Source organism: Nothoprocta perdicaria, unplaced genomic scaffold (genome assembly GCF_003342845.1).
Source record: "Nothoprocta perdicaria isolate Ctin4 unplaced genomic scaffold, notPer1 scaffold_9, whole genome shotgun sequence".
NCBI classification, from domain to species: Eukaryota; Metazoa; Chordata; class Aves; order Tinamiformes; family Tinamidae; genus Nothoprocta; species Nothoprocta perdicaria.
In genome coordinates, this window is record NW_020456198.1 from 6,866,419 (window position 1) to 6,888,751 (window position 22,333).

Consider the following 22,333-nt stretch of genomic DNA (forward strand, 5'->3'; position numbering starts at 1 on the left):
TGTTTGCTATAATGAAATCTATCCCTCCCACTCCTTTGGATTAAGGCACCGTTTTCTTCCTTATAATCACTCATTGGCTTGACATTTATAATAACTGTCTGGCAGGTGCTTAGCTTAGTCTTACTGTAAGAAAGATGGTTACTCAGGAATATCATTAAATCTTACTAGTCAGGTTTGTAGGGATACTGCTATTTGCTTCAAAAGCTGAATGAGGAAAGCCTTGTTGCGAGCAGGGACCTGGGAAGCAAAACAAAGGAGAATTTAATTTATTTTCTTATGTGAAAAATAGGGGGGGGGGAAAAATGCCCAAGGGTTTTGGGGAATTTTGGGGAATTTTGTGGGGCTGTGAACTGGTAATCAGAGCAGATGACTTAGACCTTTAACAGACTGCACCTATACAAAACACAGTTTTCTAAAACCTTTCCAGCCCTCCGTGTTGTGATTAAGGCTGTGCCCATCAAGTAAAATAATAGAGCTGTTCTTGCTTCTCTTCATCCATTTGCTCTTGGGTCTGCTTTTGCTTCTCCTTCTTGACCGGTGGGTGCGAGCGGAACACCAGCCTCCTGCCAGTCTGCCAGAGACAAGAGCAGGGGGTGAGCAGTGCACGGGACCAAGCAGTTACTGCTAGAGCTGCTGCTAAAGCTGCTTTGGGCTGCAGGTCTCTGCTTGCTGGCCCTTGCTGGCTGATTCCTAAGCAGGTTTGCGTGTGTCTGCTGAGCTTGTTTTTTCTCTTAAATAGGTGTCACGTGGCTGAAGGTCAGGAATATGCTACTGCTGCAGTTTCTACCAAGTACTACTGTGTGCAACTCACCCCTACCTAAAGCCTTATTTGCTCTAAATGAAGATAGTTTATAAAAAAGGGTGGTGAAATATCGGAGGGGCCTGCAAGGCTTTATTTTGGATGAAGTAGCAGAGACTCATGTGCCTGTTTCCACTCTCCCAGGCTGCAACCAGCCCAGTGTGTGACTGAGAACTGGGCTACCCTCCTCATCGGGTTGATCTGTGAAGCATCAGCCACTCACTCAGCAGCAGGAGCCATGGCCTGAGGTGGTCCTGCCTCTGAGGGGTCACATCTCAGTTCGGGTAACATGGGGTATACAAGAAAGGGCATGTTTTGATAGTGTGGGCTGAGCTGATTTAGTGGCTTGGTGCTGTTGTAGGGAGTAGGGAGTGTGTCCTGCTTCTGCTCATTCCCTCTTGGATGACTTTAATGCGTTTTGTTCTAATACTGATAGATTAACGAGTTGAAATCAGCTTAATAAGAAGATTGGCAAGGAATGGACAGGACTACGTGGTCAAGACACTGGGATGAGAAAGAGGAAGGAAGGACACTGAACCGGCATAACTCAGAGTAAGGGAGTTGCTTAAGTTTAGTCAGTCTTGTAAATCAGATGACACCTGAGTGTGGGTGTCATCACTCGACTATGGAGGCCCTTCTGACTCTCTTCCCTTAGATGGTTGATGGTTAAGTACCCATTTTTCTCCCAAATGAGCTGTCATATGGGGTATTCCCAGAGACCGCCAAACTTACCTTTTTCTTTATATCTGCCTGTGCTCTTGCCAGCGCCCGTTGCAATCTTTCCTCCTGTAGCAGCTTCTGTTGTCTTTTCTTTTCCTCTCTGAGCCTTTTTAAAAGAACAAATATGATATTGTGATCTTCAGGGAAGAATTAAGTTGTTTTCACAGTACCTCCTTTGTTATCTCACGTTCCTTCCCTGATTCCTCCCCTCCCATCTCCAGTCTAGGGTAAATGTGCCTGTCTGCTTTTGTAAGTTAGAAGGCAAAATGACCCATGGAACATCGAGAGGAGGCACCACAGGCCTGCTCCTAAAAAAGGAGGCAGAGAGGGAGGGCAAGTAGGAAGCAATGTCACAGACCTGACTCAAAACCTCATGATACTGTATTTTTTCCCTTGCTGCATGGACATGATTCAGCAAGGGATGTCAAGTTGCAGCTTTACTGTTTGCATAGGGGAACTTTCATTTACTGATTCAACAGTAAACAGCCATTTACTGAGTTGGACCACAGAACATAATTTTTTAAATTCATTTGCTACTTTTAAAATTTAATTGCAAAAGTTAAACCTCAGAGCTCTATAGCAGCAAGTATTTAAAAACTGCCATTGTTGACAAATCCCCTCAAATGTCTTTTCTGACAGAAGAGCTGGCTGTGTCAGATGCTCGTGTGTAAATTATACAGGTGCAATTTTCTACTTAATCAGGCTAAATATTGTCACTACAAATTGTCATCCTAAAAATATGATGGTTATTGAATCTTCAAGAGGTTTGTTTTTCTTATTTATTTATTTCCCTTCCAGATTTTGCCCTTCGATTCAGGACCCAGGTACCTTCCAAGTCATTTTTAGTACCACTGTGGGCTGCTGCCTCCTCATCAGGACACGCAAGTACTATGAACATGAAGCACTTACGGGTGTAAAATGGGATGTATTAGTTGTACATTAGCTTTCATATTTCTGTTGCTGTTTCCTGGTTTGATCTGGCAAATTGGTCCCTTTCAGTGGCTTTGCTTTTGGGTGTCAACTTTTAAAAAAGAGATGCCCTATTTCTGGAGGAGGGTCTCCTCTTACCTTATCCTCCGTTCTTTCTCTTTAGCTTTCTCGGCCTGTTCTATCTTCGCCGGCGGGATTCTCTCTAGGCACTCCAGCAAGTCATCCAGCTGTTTTTCTATCACCGCTAGCATCTGCAGGGTCCCCAGGTTTGCCTCGTTTTCTCCGATGCAGCTGCGATAGACTTCCAGCACCTTCTGGTTCAGGTTGGCAAGCATTTTGTCCTAAAGGTAAGAGAAGGCAGGTGAGACAGAACCAGGAGGTACCAGCTGGCTCTGCCCCAAATCACTGTTTGTCCGAAAGAAATCAGGATTAATGCACTTCAGTCATCTCCAACAAGGTGATAGGCTTGTTTTCTGGTTTGCTTAGCCCTGATATTTGGAGCTGAGCTTGCTTGCTGCTTTAGCAACACCTCTAACAGGCCCCTGCTGCATCCCTGCTGCTGAAAAAGAGGACTCATCCCTCACTGGCTGTCCCCTCCATTCCCAGGCTGGATATGGCTGGTGGACAGGGACAGGCTATTTTATTCCTGCGCTGACCCCTTTCCCTGCTGTGTGCAGGGGCGTACCTGGACATCAGCTTTGTATTCTCCAAAGGAAAAGATGCGAACTCTGAGCTTCAGGTCTGCTGCAGTCTCCTCCTCTTTGGCAATGGAGGATTTGACAGTGGCTGCAAGCTGTTTCAGCTGCTCTATCTCCTGGTCCCTAGTCCAGGGAAGAAGGCAGGCATGTTTTTGGAAAGGGCATCTCTGAAACACAGGGCTCCTCGCTACCATACGGACTGGGACTGTCCCTCTGGCTGCCGGCAGATGGAGGTAGCACCTCGTGCCTTTCTTGGGGACACCAACCCTCTCAGAGCAGAGGCAGCTGCTGACTTTTCTGAGCTAGAAGCAATGTAGCTACAGTAGTATTCACATTTATCTCAACCTATATGAAAGGTAGACTCTACTTACAAAAACTTTCACAAGTAGTAAACTGCACTTTATTGAAATACTATCTGAAATACTAGATTGCAATTGGATTTCCTGCTAGCTCCCACTTGGAAGAGTCTGCACTGAGCAGACCGTCATGCATGGTCTGCAGCCTGATGGCGAGGTGCCACCTGAGGGGGCATCGCTTGTGTTTGAAGGATTCATCACAAGGGTCTCCTTTCCGTCACTTACCGAATTGCAGAATCAGACTTACATCCTGTTGCATGTGGTGATTAAAGTGTGTCGGAGCTCATCCAGAGTTTCCTCAACATCTTGGGAATTCTGGATGAGGGATAAGTTCTGTTCCTCCAGCTCCGTGAAAATAGACAGCAGTTGCTGGGGGTCAGTAAAATACAATTCCAGCTCCTGGAGTGAAAAACATGTGATGAGTCTGTTCTAGCCTCTTATCCAGTGAGCTATATGGAGGTCGGTCTACTCTTGGTATCTTCTGCTGATGCATTATATGCTCTCTGTGTTTCTTGTTCCCAGCCTCCCTCAGGGGAAGCTTTGGTCAAGCCGTCCCTTTTTCCTGAATCCTCTTTTTGCTCTCATGTTGTTAACAGCTGTGAGAAGACTAAGAAAGCAACAGACTGGAAAAGAAAAAAACCTGCTACTAATAAAGTAGCGTAAATAGCTAATTTGTGATAGCTGGGTGGTTGTTTGTGCAAGATCAGCTATTCGCATCAATTGCAAAAAATGCATCTGAAAATGTAAGCTTTAAATAACTCTCAAGTTAAAGTGTTTTTAAAAAAATTTTAATGTCATGCTTATCTGGATAAAGGTAGAAGTAAATGACATCTCTTGGGTGAAAGAATGTTTAAAAATAATTATTTTAGAATACTGATGAGGACTAGGATTTTTGTGATCTATTTTACTGCTTTTAAGACAAGTATTTGCTCTCTGCTCAACTTTCGTTTTTGATTACTTTGAGCTGGAACTCATGATGTTTATGTTGGCTGGACGTGGGGTGAAGTATGGCAGAGACCACCTATAATAATTTTTATTGTTGTTATTTTATGTTGTTTTTGTTTTGAGAGCTTAGCAGAAGACTTTTTTTTATTATAAGTGAAAAAAAACCTGTTGTTGCTCTTAGAAAAATGTCAGTTTTGAACATAAGATGACAGCTTTATGAATTGAAAAATCTCTTGTTATGTCCTGTAATATCTTATTGGAGGGTTGCAAGCTTTGAAGTCATGGTAGGTTTATGGAAAGTGGAGGAAGAAAGTTAAGTCAAGGCATTTATAATGCTGCTAATAACATGAACGCTCATGACTACATAAACATACATTTATAACTAGTGGTTATAGTAACTCCTCAATCTCATAATGAATTTTTAGACGGTGAAATAAATTAGTAACATCAATAAATGACTAAGAGAGGACAAACAGTGCATAAGTATTTCAGTATGAGACATCTGACCTCATCCTCCTCGTCCGAGCAGCTTTCACTCTCTTGTTCCTCCACTAAACTTCTGAAAAGGCATTCTGTGTGTCAGGTCCTTAGAGAAACGATAGCTCAAAGGAGAGCTTGTTAGAGCATTATAAACACGGCAAAGAACCAGGCTGACATCTGCAAGCAATATCTAGATTCAGTTCCAGGTAGGCAGCAGCCTCCCTCTCTGTTGTGGGTCAGCCGTTTGCTCCTGAATGGTCCTTTGAACATTTGCAAGCCTGGGTCCTCTTCGGGAGGAGCAAAGTCTTGTTCTCCATGTGGGATATGTTACTGCTCCTAAGTGGTGTGGTATGGCCGCTATGGGAGTCTGCAGCTTTTATTCACAGTGGGAAAAATAATGGATTGCTCCTTCCTCTGCCTTGTCTACTGGAGTTAACCAGCAGTGCAGCCTCTTCCCTGCTCAGCCCCAGTGCCAAGTTGGTTGTTCTTGCAAGGGAAGAGGCACCTGCTGGTGTCAGCAGCACAGTCTGCTCATCATGCTGTGCTCCTGCCCCCTTGAAGGGTGAAAACTCCCTGCTCACAGCACCCTAGTTCAGCCCTCCAAAGAGAGGCAGAGAGAATGGTCCTGCAAGCAATGGCTTAATTCAAAATGTCATGTTAACCATGGATTTTTGGTCTTAGGAGATGTATGATCATCAGCCACCCACACTTTGTTTTTCCGGGCAATTGTTTGCTTTGCTTCACAAAGCTGGAGCTGGCAACACTTGCTTCATATACCCACCTGCCCATCCACTTCTCTCTCTGGCTCTGCTTAGGGCCATGGCAGTGTTATTCTGCCTGCATCCCAGCATATACTGATGAATCCTCCATTACTGAAAGCTGAGAATCAATGCAGTGCTTGTCTACAATGACCCTAGGCCTTCATTCAAGGCAAAACAGCAGATGAGAGCTCACCAAGAAGGTGAGGAGGAGGTTTCCTCTTTGCTAGCCCCCATTCAGCCACATGTTCTCTATAATACCTGTGTCCTCCTTGTTTGGTACTTACAATTTATCTGCTGATAGAGGCTTCAGAATGTCTTTGAACTCCGACCCGATCTCACATAATAACCTGAAATCCGAACTTCCAGAAGACAGAGAGCTTTGCATATCTAAATAGCTGGTTTTGGATAGATCAGCATCTTTTGTCCTGAAGGTCACATCCTGGTCTGGACAGAAGAAGGGACATGCATTTAGAGTGTGGGACTGCCCAAGCAAGGAGCGGGATTATCTCCCCTGGCACTTACCCTTCTCCATGGTAGCACGACGAGAGGCACTTTCTTCTTTAGTTTTGGAAGCTTTTCTCAACTCCTGTTCTCTTGCATGCCTTTTTGCATATTCCTCCTGCCATTCTTTTGGAGACAGCTGATAGAGGAAGTCCCTGTACCTCTTGTACTCCTGCAAAGTATCCTCAAATTTGGATATGTCACTGAGGTGAGAGAAGTGGACAGGCCATGCAGAGTTTGTTAATGGGGTGGAAAGCTTGAGCAAGTTCTTTCTGACTCTCTCTGACTCATCTTGAAGAAGGGATGTGTCCACATGGATGTGCAAAGACAACCGTGAACTTGCCCTACTTGGTTTCTGTGCTCCCTGATGTGGAAGCTGCCTCATCACATCACTGTGGCCACTGCAGCTCTGGGTTGACCACTGAACCACCCAAGAAGGAGGGCACAGAGATCTCCCCAGCAGAAGTGGTCACAAGCTGCCATCTGCAGCTTTGCCATGCTGCAAAACAGCGATGGAGTGAGATTCTCATAGTGTCAGTTCATGAGCTGAAGAGGTAAAAAAGTGCATTCAGCAGAAAAGTGCTTCTGGAAACTCTCACGTCCCAGCGAAATTTCAGTCCCTGCACCTTTGGGAAGCCATCAGAGAGCTCCTGTACTCCCCAGGTATCCCCAGGGGACTAATATGGCCCATGCCATCGTTGATGTAGAAGCAATGAGCCCCAGGTGACCTGGTCTGAGTCTGAACTCAGCCTGAGCAGACATCAAGAATGCCAAGTTCCTTCTCTAAACAACTGCATTTTACTTCAGAGCAGGTAGGAATGCGCACGTGATCAGTTATTGTTTCTCAGCTGATAGATGCCATTAATAAGTTAGGTCATTTTAGAAACAAAACCATCATCTGGAAAAGAGAAGTTGAAACATCCTGATGCTTTTAAAATGGAATATTTTTGGAACACTTTTTTTGGTTTTCTTTTTCCCACCGAGAAATGCAGGCATAATGCTCTACAGGCTGCTAAAGGTTACGTAGTAAAAGTACTTGGTGTGCAAACGTTACCTTTCGAGGTTCATGATTTGGGAAGTAATCGCTTGGATCTCCATTATTTTCTCTGTCTTTGCTGCAGTTTCTTTTTCAGCACTAGGGAAGAAGGCATAAACACAAGCCAAAAAACAAGTCAGCAGCTACTGGGTAGTGAACTGTGTGTAAAGCAGAGTATATATGTAAAATAGAGGGTAAGATGTGGAAGGAACTCCAGAAATCTATCTTATACATGAAGGTGCACCACAGGTGGTACCTGGCTCGTATGTGAAGACCCTGCTAGCAAAGAAAGTGTGTGGTCCCAATGACACTTGCAGGTCACAGCCTCCCTGGGGAAAATCCTGGTTACAGAGCTTTCCTGAGTGGATATTTAAACCCTCCAGGGAGGGATACAGCAAAAAACCCTCCCATATCCAATGCAAAAGAACATGCAAGTGGTTCCCTGAGTTTCCATTACATTTTCAGAGCCTGAACAGAAATTTTGTCGTTCTCCTTCAGGAACTCATCAAACATGACAGCATCCTTTTCCAGGTGGTCTTCGGCCTTTTCCAGTTTTCTTTCCTCTGTCTTCGCTAAGTTCTCCAGCCTCTGAATCTCATCCCTCTTTACTGCCATGGTATACTGAAATGAATCCAAAAAGCATTGGATTGGATGGTTGGTTGGCTTGTTCTAATGTTATTCTAGCTTAACTTTGCTCTTGGTTATATTTTTTTCGGAGAGTAAGAGGATTTCAAACTAGGATCTTGGTACAAGGCAGGTAGGTAGAGGCCAGGAGATATTTTGGAAGTAATACAGGACGTTATCAGTGAAACTAAAGATAAAATCCAGGAATTGCAGTACTGCCTTAAATACTGAATGATAATGGTTGATTCAGTTGTGCTGCAGCACAAAGGTGCTACAATAGAGGTGAATAATGGGGATATGGCAAGAGGGATCCCTAATGTTGGCTTCAGAATGACTCCCAGGTATAATTATATATGGGAGAGTAGGGGCCAAAATGTCCATATCTCTCTGGTCCCGCAAATGAAGTGGAAATAGTTGGAGGGCTAAGTGGTACCAAATTACTTAGTTTCACCTCTTTCTTGGTGGGAGATCACGGCCATGGGCTGTGAGGGTCTTTGATACAGGACTTGGACCTCATGAGGTCTGATTTCATGAGGTCTCCCTAGTGTAACCTCTAGGCAATAGCTGTCCTGAGGAGGCAAAGCAATACAGCAATAAACAGAAAGCAGCACTCTTAAAGAAAGCCAAGTACCTCAAGCAAAAATATCTGTCTCCTGTTGTTTACATAGTCACGAAAGCTCTCTCTTTCTAAATGCTGATCTGTAATGAGAATATGAAGTTGCTCAGAGAAACATGGTCAAAATAAAACACATCAAGTATTCCGCATATGAAATACACCACATATTTTAAATGCAAGAAATGGAGAGGGCCCACCCAGAGTAGCAAGATGTAGCAGATGACCACTGCATCCATAGGCAGGAGGAGCTCCCCAGAACGATCTAGCTGGTGACTCTCTAGCTTCCAGTGAAGCAGCAACGCTACAAAGATGATTGGTGTTCTCTACCTTTCATAAGGGCTGTCTTCCACGAAAGGCTATCCTGAAGAGCTTTCAGTCTGTCTGTTTCTGTTGCCTGTTTTCTGTCTTCTTCTTCTTCCTCTTTCTGGAGCATTTTCCTGAACATCTTTTGCTTTACATTTATCTTAGTGGAGTAGGTCATTTTCTCATATATTTTCATGGTCTTCCTCCTTTCACGTTCCTATGAAGAGATGTCAGTAATGTGGGTAGATTATACACAACAGCTTTGTCTGCTGCTGTTTTTTATGTCACAAGTAGTTTATTCAGAGTCTAAAAATTTGCAAGCTTCTGGTATCTTGCTAGAGCTTGTTTGCCTGGTTTATCTGACTAATCCTGGTGATGCCTTCTCTCATTGCAATTAAAACACCTCCTTTCTTTTCTTAGTGTTTGTTCACATTTTTTTTGCTAGTATCCTGCATCCAGTCACAACAGTTTGGGCATGGGACAGACTGAGGAAATCGTTCTGCAGTCGTGTCTAGCACGCTTTCTTTCTAAGCTCTTCCCTATACTCTTAAGGTGACTTTGAACCCAAGCAGGCTACCAGTCATCACTAGGTGAGGCAGGGAGCCTTGCCTAAGCATGTTTGGAGTGCTTGCCTTTGTGATTTGGAAACAGAAGCCTCTTCCATGCTACTCCCTGCCTTCTGCAGCTGTGTGAATACTCAGACCCCTCAGTGCTCAGAGATCTGCTCTCTCTGTGGCTTCCCACCCCCTTTGGATCCCACACCCCAAGAAAAGTCTCCTATGGAGATGAGGAAGAAAAAGACATTCCACAGACCCAGCTCTCTGGTCTGGGGGGTTGCTATATATTAAGGAATGGATATGAAAGGCATGAAACAGATTTAGTCCTTCTTCCTAGCATTCATGTAGCTGGTAGTTCAGAAGAAGGGTGCATCAGTCATTAGAATACAGCTTTCCAAGCAGAAAGGCAAGCCTGCTGCACTGAAAGCAAGAGGTCTTGCACTAAAGCATCTGTGGTTATAAATAACAGCAGCACTCTCAGGCATCTCCTGCAGAAACAGTGGTAAATCTCCCTTTTAGTAAGGAGAGAAAAATCCACAGTGACAATGTACAGATTTTGCACTAACAACCAACAAGCCTGTGCTCCAGTCTGCTCTTGGTAAAGTTACTCTCCCATGATGGATTTCAGTGGGCTTGTAGCTGCTTTGGGGGATTCTCAGCTGAATGTGTTAGGTGCTGTTTCTTTTCTGCAATAATTTTTGATAATATTTATGTTGGCTGCTTTCCCTGGTGAGAACTTGTGAAATATCTATGAACTCTGAAGTTTGTATACATACCTCCTTAGCCTTTTCTTTTTCCTTGTCCCTTATTGAGAAAATATCAATATCTGGAGGGAGTGTAAAGGGATTTTTCATGGAATCTTCTTCTTCCTCTTCTGAACTTTCTGCAAGAAATGGATGAAAAGTAGAAATTGCAAAGCAGAATCTCAGCAGCCTCAGTGCAAAGGAACCTCGTTCTGCTGCATTCAATGTCATGGTCCAGCTGTGGTCATGGCTGTGGGTGTCTAGCAGCACTAAGTCAGGATTGGGTCGCTGGAGAGGGCGTGTAAGAAACGCTAGGAGTTCTCTATAACCTGGAACTCTGTATTGCTTATGTTACTTGAACATGTTTACTGATCAGTTCAGGATTTTAAGTTGGGATTTTTACCAGTCTGGATCTGTTTTACCAGGGACAGGAGTCTTGACAATAATAGGAGTTTTGATCAGTCAGTGATCAGCATCTGCTCTGGGGAGCCTTTGAAGGCAGACCCAAGGCTTCGTTCTCTTACAGCATCTCTTCCCCTTCTCTAATATCATTTACTGAAGTGTTCATTCACTGTTTTCCTCAGGCAGAAGTTGTGTGGAGACTGTTGGGGACCTGTCTCATCTGATCATGGGCAGAGGAGGATGAACAGAGGCCTCTCCTTAGAACTAAGAGCAAAGGGCTGCAAGAGCATCATGCCGTTACCTGGCAGCACAGGCTGTGTTTCACAGGCAGTTCCCGGAGGGGAAGAGAGGCTTTCAGAGCTTGACTTCGTAGGTGATGACATCTTTGACCCTGCCCTAAAGAAAACCATAAACAAATCAATGAATTAGGGCCTTGTCAGGAGGGGATGCAGGAGGTTTCACAAGAGTGGTCAGCCTGTGACCTTTCTGAAACTAACCACAGAGCAGTTAATAAAAAAATCTTCAAAACCGGGAAATATCTGAGTTCTAGCTTAGAAAAGGAGACTTTTGTTTAAGGTATTTTTGGTTTGAGGTTTTTTTTTAAAAAGATTGTTTGCATTTTTTGGAAACAACGCCAAAGGCTACAGATGCACCAGTTTTGCTAACTATAGCTATAAAGCACATCTAGCATATAGATCTATATATAGAGAGATACATAAAGCATATATAGCTATAAAGCTATAATGCAGATAAAAAATAGCTTTCTTGCTAGAATCATTTGCCATATATTTCACTGCCTCTGACATTTTTATGTCTCAGTAGCTACATACTAATGGCCAGTAGTATGTGAATGAATGGATAAGGCATTCATGGTTTTAATTACTGATATATTTACCCAGTGTTTTTGCTAGCATCATGCTGCTGTGCAGAAAAAAAAAAAGCTAAAGCAAACATACAAACAATTCTTAGCATAATATAATAAAATCCATCTCCATGTTCCCAGAGCACTGAATAAGCATATGTTCTATACATTGGGATAATTTAAGCAGTGTCATCATCTGCAGAGCAGTCTCATTATGCTCACAAGGAAATCATTCCGAGTTTTGATCTATGGTGCAATTATTCTAGGGACAGATGTGTCCGATTTCCAGACACGCACACTCACACACGGAGAAATAAATCATTAGTGCATGTCATTTCCTAGTGAAACACCTCAGTTCCTCGCTTGTCTTAATAAAAAGTCCCGTTCAGCGTTGAAAACAGAAAAGAAGTTGCTGCAGTGTTCCCTTATCCCTTTATTTTTTAATTTTGGCTTCTCACCCAAAGGAGACCTCCCCGTGCTCCTCTCCACTGCCCGCCTTGGTGGGACGCGGCCCGGTTGGTGAGGGGACTTGGACACTCTGTGCAGCCGGCTCCATTGGCTCCTTTGTCCTTCTAGTGTTTGTGCTGCCATGGAAACCCCTCCGGTTGCCGGGTGCCATCCGACCTCATACAGCGGAGAAGGGCTTCACAGCTCCGGAGAGAACCCGGCTCAGCCCATGTGGAAGGGCTGGAGCTGCCGTGGATGCTCCTGGCTGCAGTGGGAGGGCATCCCAGACCACCGGCCTGGCCGCCCTGCACGTGCCGTCCTGCACGGACACCTCCTGACCACAACCAGCCCTCCATCTGGAAAGGCAAAAAGAGATTGATGGGAAAAGGGTTTCCATAGCTTTCTGGCATCATTTTTCATTATTTTAACCCATTGTACCCCATAGTGTGGGCCTCAGGTATTTAATTGCATCTCCGCAAGCAAAGCAGCAAGTTGAGGAAATGAGACCTGGAGCTGAGGACTGTAAAACTGTCATTTTTAGTTGCTCTGTGACTGACCTCTCCTTTGTCATCTACCTTGTTTTTCACTGTCTGCAACACCTGAATAGCTAAGAGCTTGGAGGTGTGTGTGATATGGGTGAATGAATTGCGATTTACTGGAGGTTCTCCAAATGAGTTGTGCTATAGAAACCTAAATATTATGTTCTGTAATATCATACATTTCTACAAATGGTTTGATAAAATATGAGCTGAAAAACATAGTTTGTTTTCCAGGGATTTCTAATTCTAATTTTTCTAATTTCTAATATGTGATTTCTAAATCACATATTCTCTCCATCTTGTTTCTGAGAAGAGAAAATCAGTTTCAAATGGATGATACTCTTCTTCAGGCTCCTTAGATTGTCTATTAATAACATTTGAGCTGATATAGCAGTTTATTTCATTTCCTGATATATTTCCAAGCAGCTTTCTCCATCTGAATAAGTCACACAATAAGTAGCATGATTTTCCTGAGTGCAAACTCCCACTTGATTGTTCGAGTTCTTTTCCATAATTGCACATTCTCAAGAGACTGGGTTCAGGCAACAGAAGGGAAAATGCTTATGAAGAAATTTCTCTTTATTTTGCACATGAATGCTTTAACTTTTAGCAGTGATGCAGAAAAACACGGTGCTATCTTTAGTATGTTTTGGGAAATTTCCCAAGTGTACTGGGGAATATGTATCAAAAACAAGGCAAAGAATGATTGCAAAAAAAAAAAAAAAAAAAAAAAAAAATCAGGAATAAATTGCGCTTTAGATGCATTTTTCTAAAGGCAGAGTATCAGATGGTCGTTGTTCAGAGACAGAGGTTTACTACTACAGAATGGCAGATCTGAAGCAGTGGTAACATGGAGCACTCATGGAAATATGTAAGGAAAACCTAGAAGAGTTGTGCAGCTTTATAGCTCTGCTTGGCATGATCTCTGGCACCACTGCATGATGCAATTACAGATACATCGTGCTCTCCTACACTACCCTGACTTCACACTTCCTGAAACTTATTTTAGATGCAGAGGTGTAATCTGTGAATTATTGGGAATGGACCCGCTCTTCAGAGCGTTGGGTCCTTGTTTGTACCCCACATAGGATAAACCATGTGAGCTTTGTGTTTCCTTGAGGACAAAGAAAATTTTAAGACCAGAAGGTCTCCTGGGATCTATTTCTAGCCACCACAGGCTTGGTTAATGAGTGGAAGAGCTGTCACATGCACATCATGGGAAAGTCTGCTTGGTGGCACTGGCTGTGCAGCTGACTAGTGCTGCACTTTGGAAGTGATTTCCTTGTAAAATATAGCTTCAAGGCACCAAATTTTTGGAGGTCATTAAATGTGTGGACAGTGTTTTCTTGGCTCACATCTGAAGCAGGCAGCTGGCATGATAAGATTTACAGATTACCACTTGTGCTTCCAGCAGAAGGATGCTTGTGGTTTGGGGGCTTGTGGAGAGTAGTTGTGTTAGGAAGTGGAACTGGGATTTCTTGATGAGTTTATTTCTTAAGGCTCTCTCTTTCTTGGTGGGATTATTTGATGTCTCCACTCCTTGTATGATGCAGGAACACTGATGCCTTTTGCAGAAGTGCCGTGAGGGTTAATTAGTTTTGGCAAAACATTTTGAAATGGCCGATTGAGAAATGCAGCCAGAGATGAAAGCCGAATAAGTACCTAGATAAGTAACTATTCCTTTGTACTCTTATCATTACAGGAAACTCCCTGTGTACCTGGGATACTGCACAGGTCACTGGGCAGTCGTGGCCCCATGGCCTGAAGTATTCTCGAATGGTCTCGTTTATGTATTTTGCTGCAGCTTTTGCAAAGTGAGTCACAATATTTACCACAGAAAGAAAAGTCTAAAGGAAAGTCTAATCAGTAATCTAAAATCTAATAGCAATCAGAAAAAGGCCTGGAAATATTAAATGGCCCGGCAGGTTTTTTTCTTTCCTGGGCCTCTTGCTCTTCCCTTCCCTGGTGAGCACAGTGCCTGCAGAGCCCAGAGCATCCCAAAAGGGTATCAGCCCCCTTTCCTTGACTACACACAGGAAGGAGGAGCTTGTGATGCCCATGCATCCATAGGGTTTAACCACTGTCCTGGCTATCTACTCCCTGTTCCCTCCAGTGGAAGTCCACTTCCAGGAGAAGCTTTTATCTTGATGTATTTTCCTGCTTGGAAAATGGGACCTTTGCACAGCCAGAGCCAGCCACGAGATGGCAGCAACTTTGTATTCCCAGAGCCCGGGATTTGGTTCCCTGACCCACATTTCCTTTTCTTGCTGCTCAGTGTCACTTTTACCTTAAGGATGATGTTTCCAGACACAACGAGCAACAACAACACCTGGCTCATCCACTGGTGATGATGAGAAGATGCTCTGTGTTTTCTTTGTGATGGGACCCTTGAGAGGCTGGGCCAGTTGCTTTGAGACCACCAAGCTCATTCCCGTGTGTGCTGCAGCGGTGAGGAGCCTTCCCTGCATGGACTACAAGCAGTGCTCTTCTCTGGGACTACAAAGAAGCAGATCAGCTCCCTGCTGTGCTCTTGCTCCTGAACTAGCACAGCCAACGCTGCAGAGGGTCATTTGATGCAGATTCCCTGACTTCTGCCCTGGATTAGTCAGTGTAGGGACAGCCGGACAATCTGTGACTTTTAGGGGTGTAGCAGAGCCTGACAAAAATGCAGCTGAAGATGATTATTATAGAGTAATACGGGTTGGGAGGGACGTCTGGAGGTCTCTGGTCTAACTTCCTGCTCATTTCAAAGTGAGATCAGGTTGCTCAAGGCCTTGCCTTGCTCCGTTTTGAAAACCTTGCCCATGATTGTACAGACTCTGCAGGCAATGGGAGGTTGGCTCTGAGAACCTGAGACTGGGTTCCCAGGTAGCGCCAATGACTTGTTTCCATAAGGGTGTAAATATATGATATGGATGCATTTTCACAGCCACCTATGAATAACCATTTAGAGCTGATCCAAACTGAAAAGCCATAACCAGTTCCAGACTTCCCTCAGAGCTAAGTGCATTTGAGGCACAGGGGTTTGCATTTGGCATATTGGAAAGAGAGCCACCATGTTGAAGCCCAGGAGAATTTCCTAACTGTGGCTATAAATTCACACTATTTCTGGAGACAAATGACCCAGAGTTTGCAACTACATGATTTTACAGCAAGCTCTTAATGACACAGTTCCAGGTTTTTCCTGGCCCTGGCTTTGTGGCAACACTGCAGCTGCTGTCACTGAATGGAAGCTGATCCAGCTGAAATTACCCTGCCTGCAGTAAAGATCCTTTCTATCGTGCTCACAGGAATGGCTTGAGGAAGAAGCTGTCACACAGGTGGGGGAAGGTGGCATTGCCCCCCTAGTAACAACCTGTGTGTGGATCATCTTGGTGAGATACAGAAACTGCAGCCTCACGGTTGATAAACAGGGTGGTCCAGCAAGGTCTGCACAGATTGCCTTCAACAGAAGTTTATGGATCTGACCAGAAAGGTTTCATAAAATGAAGTCATGGGCCATGCAAAAGAATCATAGAGTCATAGAATGCTGAAGGTTGGAAGGGACCTCGGGGATCATCTAGTCCAATCCCAAAAGAGAGCACACGTTTTATGGCTCCAGACTCTTTCTGCTCATGGACAAAGGGTTAAAGATAAAAATGACATGATATTCACTTTGTACCTGACTGGTTTCAGCCCTGCCTGGAGAAAAGGCAGAGAAGCTTTGACAGGAGCTGCTACCGGTGATCCAAAACTGTGGCTTCTATTCACAAGGTAGCCCATGGGATCCACCTTCCCTTGCCAGAGAATGAGGCATCGCTGGGTGCTTACTGCAGTGACTCGGGAATGCTTGTTGCTGGATTGCTTGTTTCTCACGGGATCCATGTATTTGCAGCCTGTTTTACATACAGAACTGAGAAGCTAAGTGACTGCTGGTGCTGCGCAGCAGGACTCTGTCAGGACAAGCCTTAAATCCACTACTCGTAGCTGTTTAGACAGAGGGACGGACAGCACAAGCACGTTCCTCACGCAATGACAGCTTTGCTACTTGGAAATGCTGGGAAGTTTCCACATCCTGTTGCTATTCCTCTGCCTGCACCTGCATGAATGCGCGCTGTCCTCCACATGAGGATGTCAACAGATCCTGTGGCTTGTTTGCCAGTGAAATGTCTCCTTTTGGGTAAATATTACACCCGAGGTTGCTTCGCCAGTGGCTTTCCTACCTAGAGTTTGTACAGCAGGTCAGTGCCCTGCTCGGAGATAAGGGCGATTCTTGCTGCGAGTGCTGTTTGCTGCTGGGCTGTGCCACCCTGCTCTCCCTTGCAGGCCTCTCCTTTAAAGGCCTTTGAATGCAGCCTAAGCTGTGGAGAGCTGGAGGTTTTAGCAAAGTGAGGGAAATTTAAGACAAGCAGTTGAGCGCTCGGGCAGAGCGGGCGGGCGTGTTTATTCCAACAGCCGTGCCTTGTAAATTATTCATCTGGATGGAACTGAAACACGCAGGTCCTCAAAGGTCTTCTTGCGAAGGGTGGGGTGAAGGATCACACCAGGAAGGGTAACGGCTGCTGGAGAACCCTCCTGCATCTGCTCTGCAAAAAGGTCTGTTTGCAGAACAGAACTGAGTCACCAGCAAGTGAGGTAGTGCACAAATATGTGAGTGGCAGGTATCTGTAAAAACTCCTTCCATATCAGCTTTCCTCACAGTGGAAAACAGTTTTGCAGCCGGTGCACTGACCGCATACGCAATTGAATTGGGAATATACCAAATATCAGTGCACTATAGACTTTTACCTCCATGTAACAGAGAGAAACTTTCTAAAGGGCAAGAGAGATCAGAATAGCCCGCTAAGCAGGAAGGAAATCCAGCACCTTTCTGCTCAGCAGTTCTGTCTCGAGACAAAACCAGACTTCAACTAATTAGAAAGAACAGATGCTAGCTGGAACATTGATTGGAACAAATATCATCTTTTATGTCTAAAAGCTATATTCTAGCTCTCTTGTAGTAGGTTTGGTGAAAGGAGAAAAAAAGAGAATTAACCCTTTAATTGGCTTATTTCATTGTGCACAGCACGTTCTTGGAAGACGGCATAATGAAACATCCATGAAGAGGTTTGGATTCCTTTTTCAGGAGCAAACAATCCTCTAACAGTGCAGAACCATCAAACCCAGCGTTCTCAGCCCTTCCTTCTCACGGGGTTGTTAGTAAAGTGATCTTGCTTGGCTTTCAGAGGCCCTGTAAGCAGCTCTGGGCATGGGCCAGCTGCTGTTCTTTGCCGTATGTATTGTATTGAGGAGACACCTCTTCTTTAACCTGTGCTCATTTGTTTCTCTCAAGCCGGTGTTCCTTCTCATTACACTTGATGTATGGTCTATAGAAAGTGCAAAGAGCTTAGCCGACATCTGATATGCTTATAAATAGCATGTCTGCCCTGCTGAGGTTCTGTAGCTGTCCCAACATGAGCAAACAGGCCATGTATTGCACTCTTCCTGGAATTGGGATGCTATCGAAGATTTTCCTCTAAACCATCCAAATTTGGCCTCTGCTGGAAGCCGGGTGCGCGACTGCAGGCACCGCTGGTCTGTTCCAGGTTGGCAGCTCCTCAGTCTTGTCCTCCTCTCCGATTCCTCCCTAGGAGATGAGGCAAAGGCGCCATCTGAGTAATGAAACTCGTGTTGTTCCCTGTTTTCCCTACCTCTGTCCCCAGCCAGTCTGTTGGACCAGGCAGGATCTCCTTCAGTGCAACTCCAAGTCCCCTTCCTTTCCTGCTGCCTCGCACACAAGTCACCCCAGGCTCCTTTTCCTTCTCTCTTTCCCACACCTCCCGTTTCCCCCCTCCCTATTAGACCCAGATCCTGATTTCCTGGTGTCCCACCAAGTCCGTCCGAGTCTGGCAGTCCTTGCTGAGGTTTGTTCTGCGACACTTCCCGGCGCACCAGCACTGCCCACCTAAACGCCACACGCTTTGGCTTCCATGGGCCAAGAGCAGCAAAGGTAACAACCAATCTCCCAGTGCAAACTCCTCCACTCCTTTTGGTACATATCCCTCTAGTGCTTTTTATTTTGCTAACATCTTTGATAATTATTGTCATTTTCCACTCCCCCACACGCTTTGAATGAGTCTCAAGTCCAAGTCCTGAAAAAATCACCAAATGGAGATGAATTTGGGCAGGAGACCTAGGGAGGCTTACGAGACTGACTGGAGTATTTAAGATTATGTCTGACTCATTTTCTTGTAGGTCTGATGCAAGAAGTGAGTCAGATGCATCCGACGCAGCCTGACTGCACAGACGTGGCCGGCAGACAGCCGAGCGCAGCGCGTGCAGCTCCTGCTGTTTTGCAAATGGAATAAGGTTCACTTAACACAGCAGGCTACGGTCTATATCTGCCATCAATTCGGAGGCCTCTCGCCTTAAAACTAGCTGCAGATGTGCTCGAGTGGTAACTCTGAAGATGACGCCCCTGCAAAATGCTCTCAGGTGTGATAATGTCCCAGGACTTGCCAATTGCCTCTGTTGGTTCCCAGGGTTCAGCCCCCTCTTATATCCCATGGCAGGATGCAGAACTTTCCACCTCAGCATGGGATGGAGGTGCCCATCGGAGCCAAGCAGTCTGCATGGGGCTCATGGGCTGTTTCTGGTTGGAGGCATCAGTGAAGGGTTGGCTGTCTCTGAGAGGCAGCCCTCTTTTGCAAGAGAAGAAAAGGCTGTTTCCTGCAGTGCTGAGTGGGTCATGCTCAAAACGCTCATGGTCCCAAGCCTCTTTGCAGCCAGCATCCTTCCCAAAAAGCACTCCTTTAAAGAGCTTTCCCTCAAAGCAACACTGCCAACAATAGTCTCACTGTCACTTTGGTTTTTGGCTACTTTCTCTTGCTAGTTTTGAATGCTGCTCTTGCTAAATGATTCCCCATTTCCCAAGGATCCTTCAGCCCCTAGGAAAGTCCTTTGCACATAGCTTGGCTGGTGACGGCCTCTCCTGGGGCTGGTGGTCCCGGTAAGTCATTCATTCCTATAGATTCATTTCTTGTGTGCAACTCTCCTGCCCATCTCCCTCCCAGAGGTGTCTGCTGCCTGCTGAGCAGCAATGGTGAAACTCTCGTGCTGAGGTATGAGTGTTAGACAGAGGTGAGGAAATGAAGCTTGCTCATGTTTGTCTGCTTACATTTGGATCCCATGTTCTACCAGCATCTCTCTTTGTCCATCTCTATCCCAGTTTCACTGTCATCTAAGTCTCAGTGGTCGTCTGGCTTAGACTTTGCCTATTTTCTCCTAATGGGAAGTGAGGTGACCCCCTACTACAACTTCTGTGGCTTCCATCCCCGCAGCCCCATTCCCTGCTCTGGTGGGACAGTCACCTCTCCTTCAGTGTGTCGTTCCCCTGGGACAGCAATTTCCCTCTGGTCTGTCTCCTCGAGGGCAGAATTTGCAGATGAGCTGCCTGAAGAAACACGTTGCTGCCTTTGGACTGTGGGCTGTGTCGTTGCAGGTCTGTGATCCCTTACCCAGTTCTTCACTGCTGCTTACTCCAGGTTTCCACCCTAAGTGCTCTAAGGTGTATCCTGACCCCAGACTTTTCCCTAGGACAAAAGGGGTCAGGAATGCTCTGAGGTTCTGACAAAAGTTTCTTTTCGGCAGAGCAGTAACCTCACTCTGCTGGACACAGCTTTGTGCCAGCTTAAGCCATCCGCCTTGAATGCCTTTTGTGTTCTTGTTCCAACGCTGCTTCCAAATTGGAAACCTGCATATGATATGAGGAGGGATGTTGCAGCCCCAAGAGGATGAATCAGGCATGGGGACAAGAGCCTTTTCCACTGCTGAAATGCTCAGCTGCAATCAGGTGTCCACTGAGATGGGTTTCCCCTCTCACCCCATCTCCCCAGTGATTGTGCAAACCCATTGAACCCTGTGTCTTAGGAGCACTCGTGCCAGCATCAGCAGTTCTGTGAGACCCTGGGCCACTGTCTGGCTCAGCAGGATCTGTCTGCCCGTGGCTTTTCCCCCTTTTGGCAACGGTGTGCCCAAGGCAAATCACCTGGTTTTGCATCAGCTTTGGTTTGGGCTCAGATAGTCAGCTGTCTGTTCAAAGTCTAGCAATGCATCCAGGCAGAGAAACCAGCCCAAAATGCTTGCCCTGCTGTGCCCTGTCCTCTTTCTCAGAGGGTAAATTCTGCAGCTCCATTGAGAAATGGCCATTCAGGATAATGTGGTGACCCACGTGGATGCTCAGCAGACACGGGGACTGTGATGATGAAGCCAGCCAGAAAGCTGCCTGACCCATTTTCCTCTTGAAGGTGAGGGACGAGGAGGCTGTCCAATTGACAAATTGAGCTGTTCAATATTTTCTTTGTTTGTATGGACCTCAGTGGGCTCCGAAGAAGATTGAGAAGTGCCAAGTTCTCTGGCCTTGTCCCAGGTGAAGGCTGCCTTCCAGAGTGGCCTGGAAGCCTCTTCTCAAGGTGATTTTTCAGCATCTTCATTCCTTTCTGCACCTCTCGCTCTAGGTTGCTGCAGCTTTCCCTCTGGCTCGTGTTTTTCTGAGGAATTGTCTCACCAGTTGGGCTCTGGGGGCTGGGGCACCTTCCAATCCTCCATTTCCTTCCAGAAGAGTGGTGCCACATCTGGGCCTTACCCGGGATGCCTGGATACCGTCCAGCTCCGGTCCCAGCGGACTGTAGCTCTGCCGACAACTTGTCTGAGCCCTTTCTGGGAAATCTGCAGGCTCTCATTGCCTTTGGCCAAGCTTCCACCTCTGCCTTCCAGTTCTTTGGTTCATCTTCAAGCCCAGTGGCCCCTCCGTTGCTCATTTCTTCTCACTTTGACAAAAATGTTCACCTCAGAGGTGACATCCTGCTCTCTGAGGCCAGAGCTGACCTGTTGTCCCACGCATTAGCAGATGCTGGAGAGCCCTTGGGCACTTTCCTTGCTCCTGGCAGGGTCTGGCTCTGGTTCTTTTGGCTTCCCCATGAACCTTCCTCAATTCTCTTACTCCAGAAAACACCTCAATATCTTCATGCACTTTTCCTGACTGAGGGATGCCTGGGGCTTTGTAACTTTTATTTCTTTTGTCCAAGCCCATTTGGGCTAGGAACTGTCCTGACACAAGACAAAATAACATTTCCAAGAGGTTTAGAAACCCTGTTTTTCTGCCTCGCACCAACAGCCCAGCTTGAGAGGACAAATGGGTCTTTTCATCCCTCGCTTTGCTGCTGCCCACTTGTGGCCCCTCTGTTTCGGAAACTCCAAAAGCACATTGTTAAATGGCTTTTGGAACTGACTCGCACCGTTATTTTTTTTACTTGCCAAACCCACTTTTTTTTTAATTTTTATTTTTCTAAAGCACTGAAGGCCTGGAAGCACTGCGCCAGTGTGCTATGAGGCACAGTTAAGCCTGATTCTGCAGTAAAGTTTGTTTCAGTGTTGCACAACCCGTCTTTTCGCCGAGGGAATCGTGTGTAATCTCTGATCTGGACAGACGTCAGAGCTTGAGACATCTCAGACCTGCGGGTGGCTCTTGGGACCCCCAGTGTCACCATGGGGCAATGTCCCCTCTTTTGGTACTGTGCCAGAAGCTGGGCTTGTGTTCCCAGTGCTGGCAAAGCCAGGCCTGGCAGTTTTTTGTGCAGCAGCTGGAAGTCACTTGGCCACCGCTGGCTCCATGTGAGCAGCCCAAGCAGCAGCTCCCTGAATGGCAGCCCAGGTGGCCCCTGTTGCTCTGCACCAGATATCTGGTGCATCTGGATATCTGCTTACGTGCCTGCCTCTTCCCTGTGAATTCCAGCTGCTCCAGCCATCATGAAACCTATGACTGAAAGCGGATAGAAATTGCTTTTAAAGGGAGCATCCTCCAATTTCAACCAATGAGCAGGATAGCGGCCAAGATAAAACTCTTCCAAACTTGCAGCCTTTTGATCTTGGGGCCCATGCCAATGTGTTTTATCTTGGAGCTGCAGCAGCCAGCACAACAGAGAGTGACAGTAAATCCCTTGCTTTGGCTCCGTGCTCATCTCCTTGGGACTGACTAAGAGAAAAACAAAGTCCATT

At 45.8% G+C, this 22,333-nt stretch overlaps 1 protein-coding gene across 1 annotated transcript; it reads right to left on the minus strand.

Annotated features, from left to right (window-relative positions):
- Positions 1-305: 305 nt before the first annotated feature.
- Positions 306-19,042, minus strand: CFAP100 (cilia and flagella associated protein 100). Its single transcript, XM_026052582.1, has 15 exons — positions 18,976-19,042; positions 10,773-10,862; positions 10,103-10,209; positions 8,794-8,986; positions 8,482-8,549; positions 7,684-7,847; positions 7,245-7,325; positions 6,208-6,393; positions 5,974-6,084; positions 4,956-5,007; positions 3,751-3,902; positions 3,135-3,270; positions 2,588-2,790; positions 1,532-1,625; positions 306-571 (listed from the first exon to the last, which is right to left on the minus strand). Exons 1-15 carry the CDS (start codon positions 19,040-19,042, stop codon positions 458-460), a joined length of 1,818 nt encoding a protein of 605 aa, XP_025908367.1. The 3' UTR covers positions 306-457.
- Between the last annotated feature and the right edge of the window lie 3,291 nt (positions 19,043-22,333).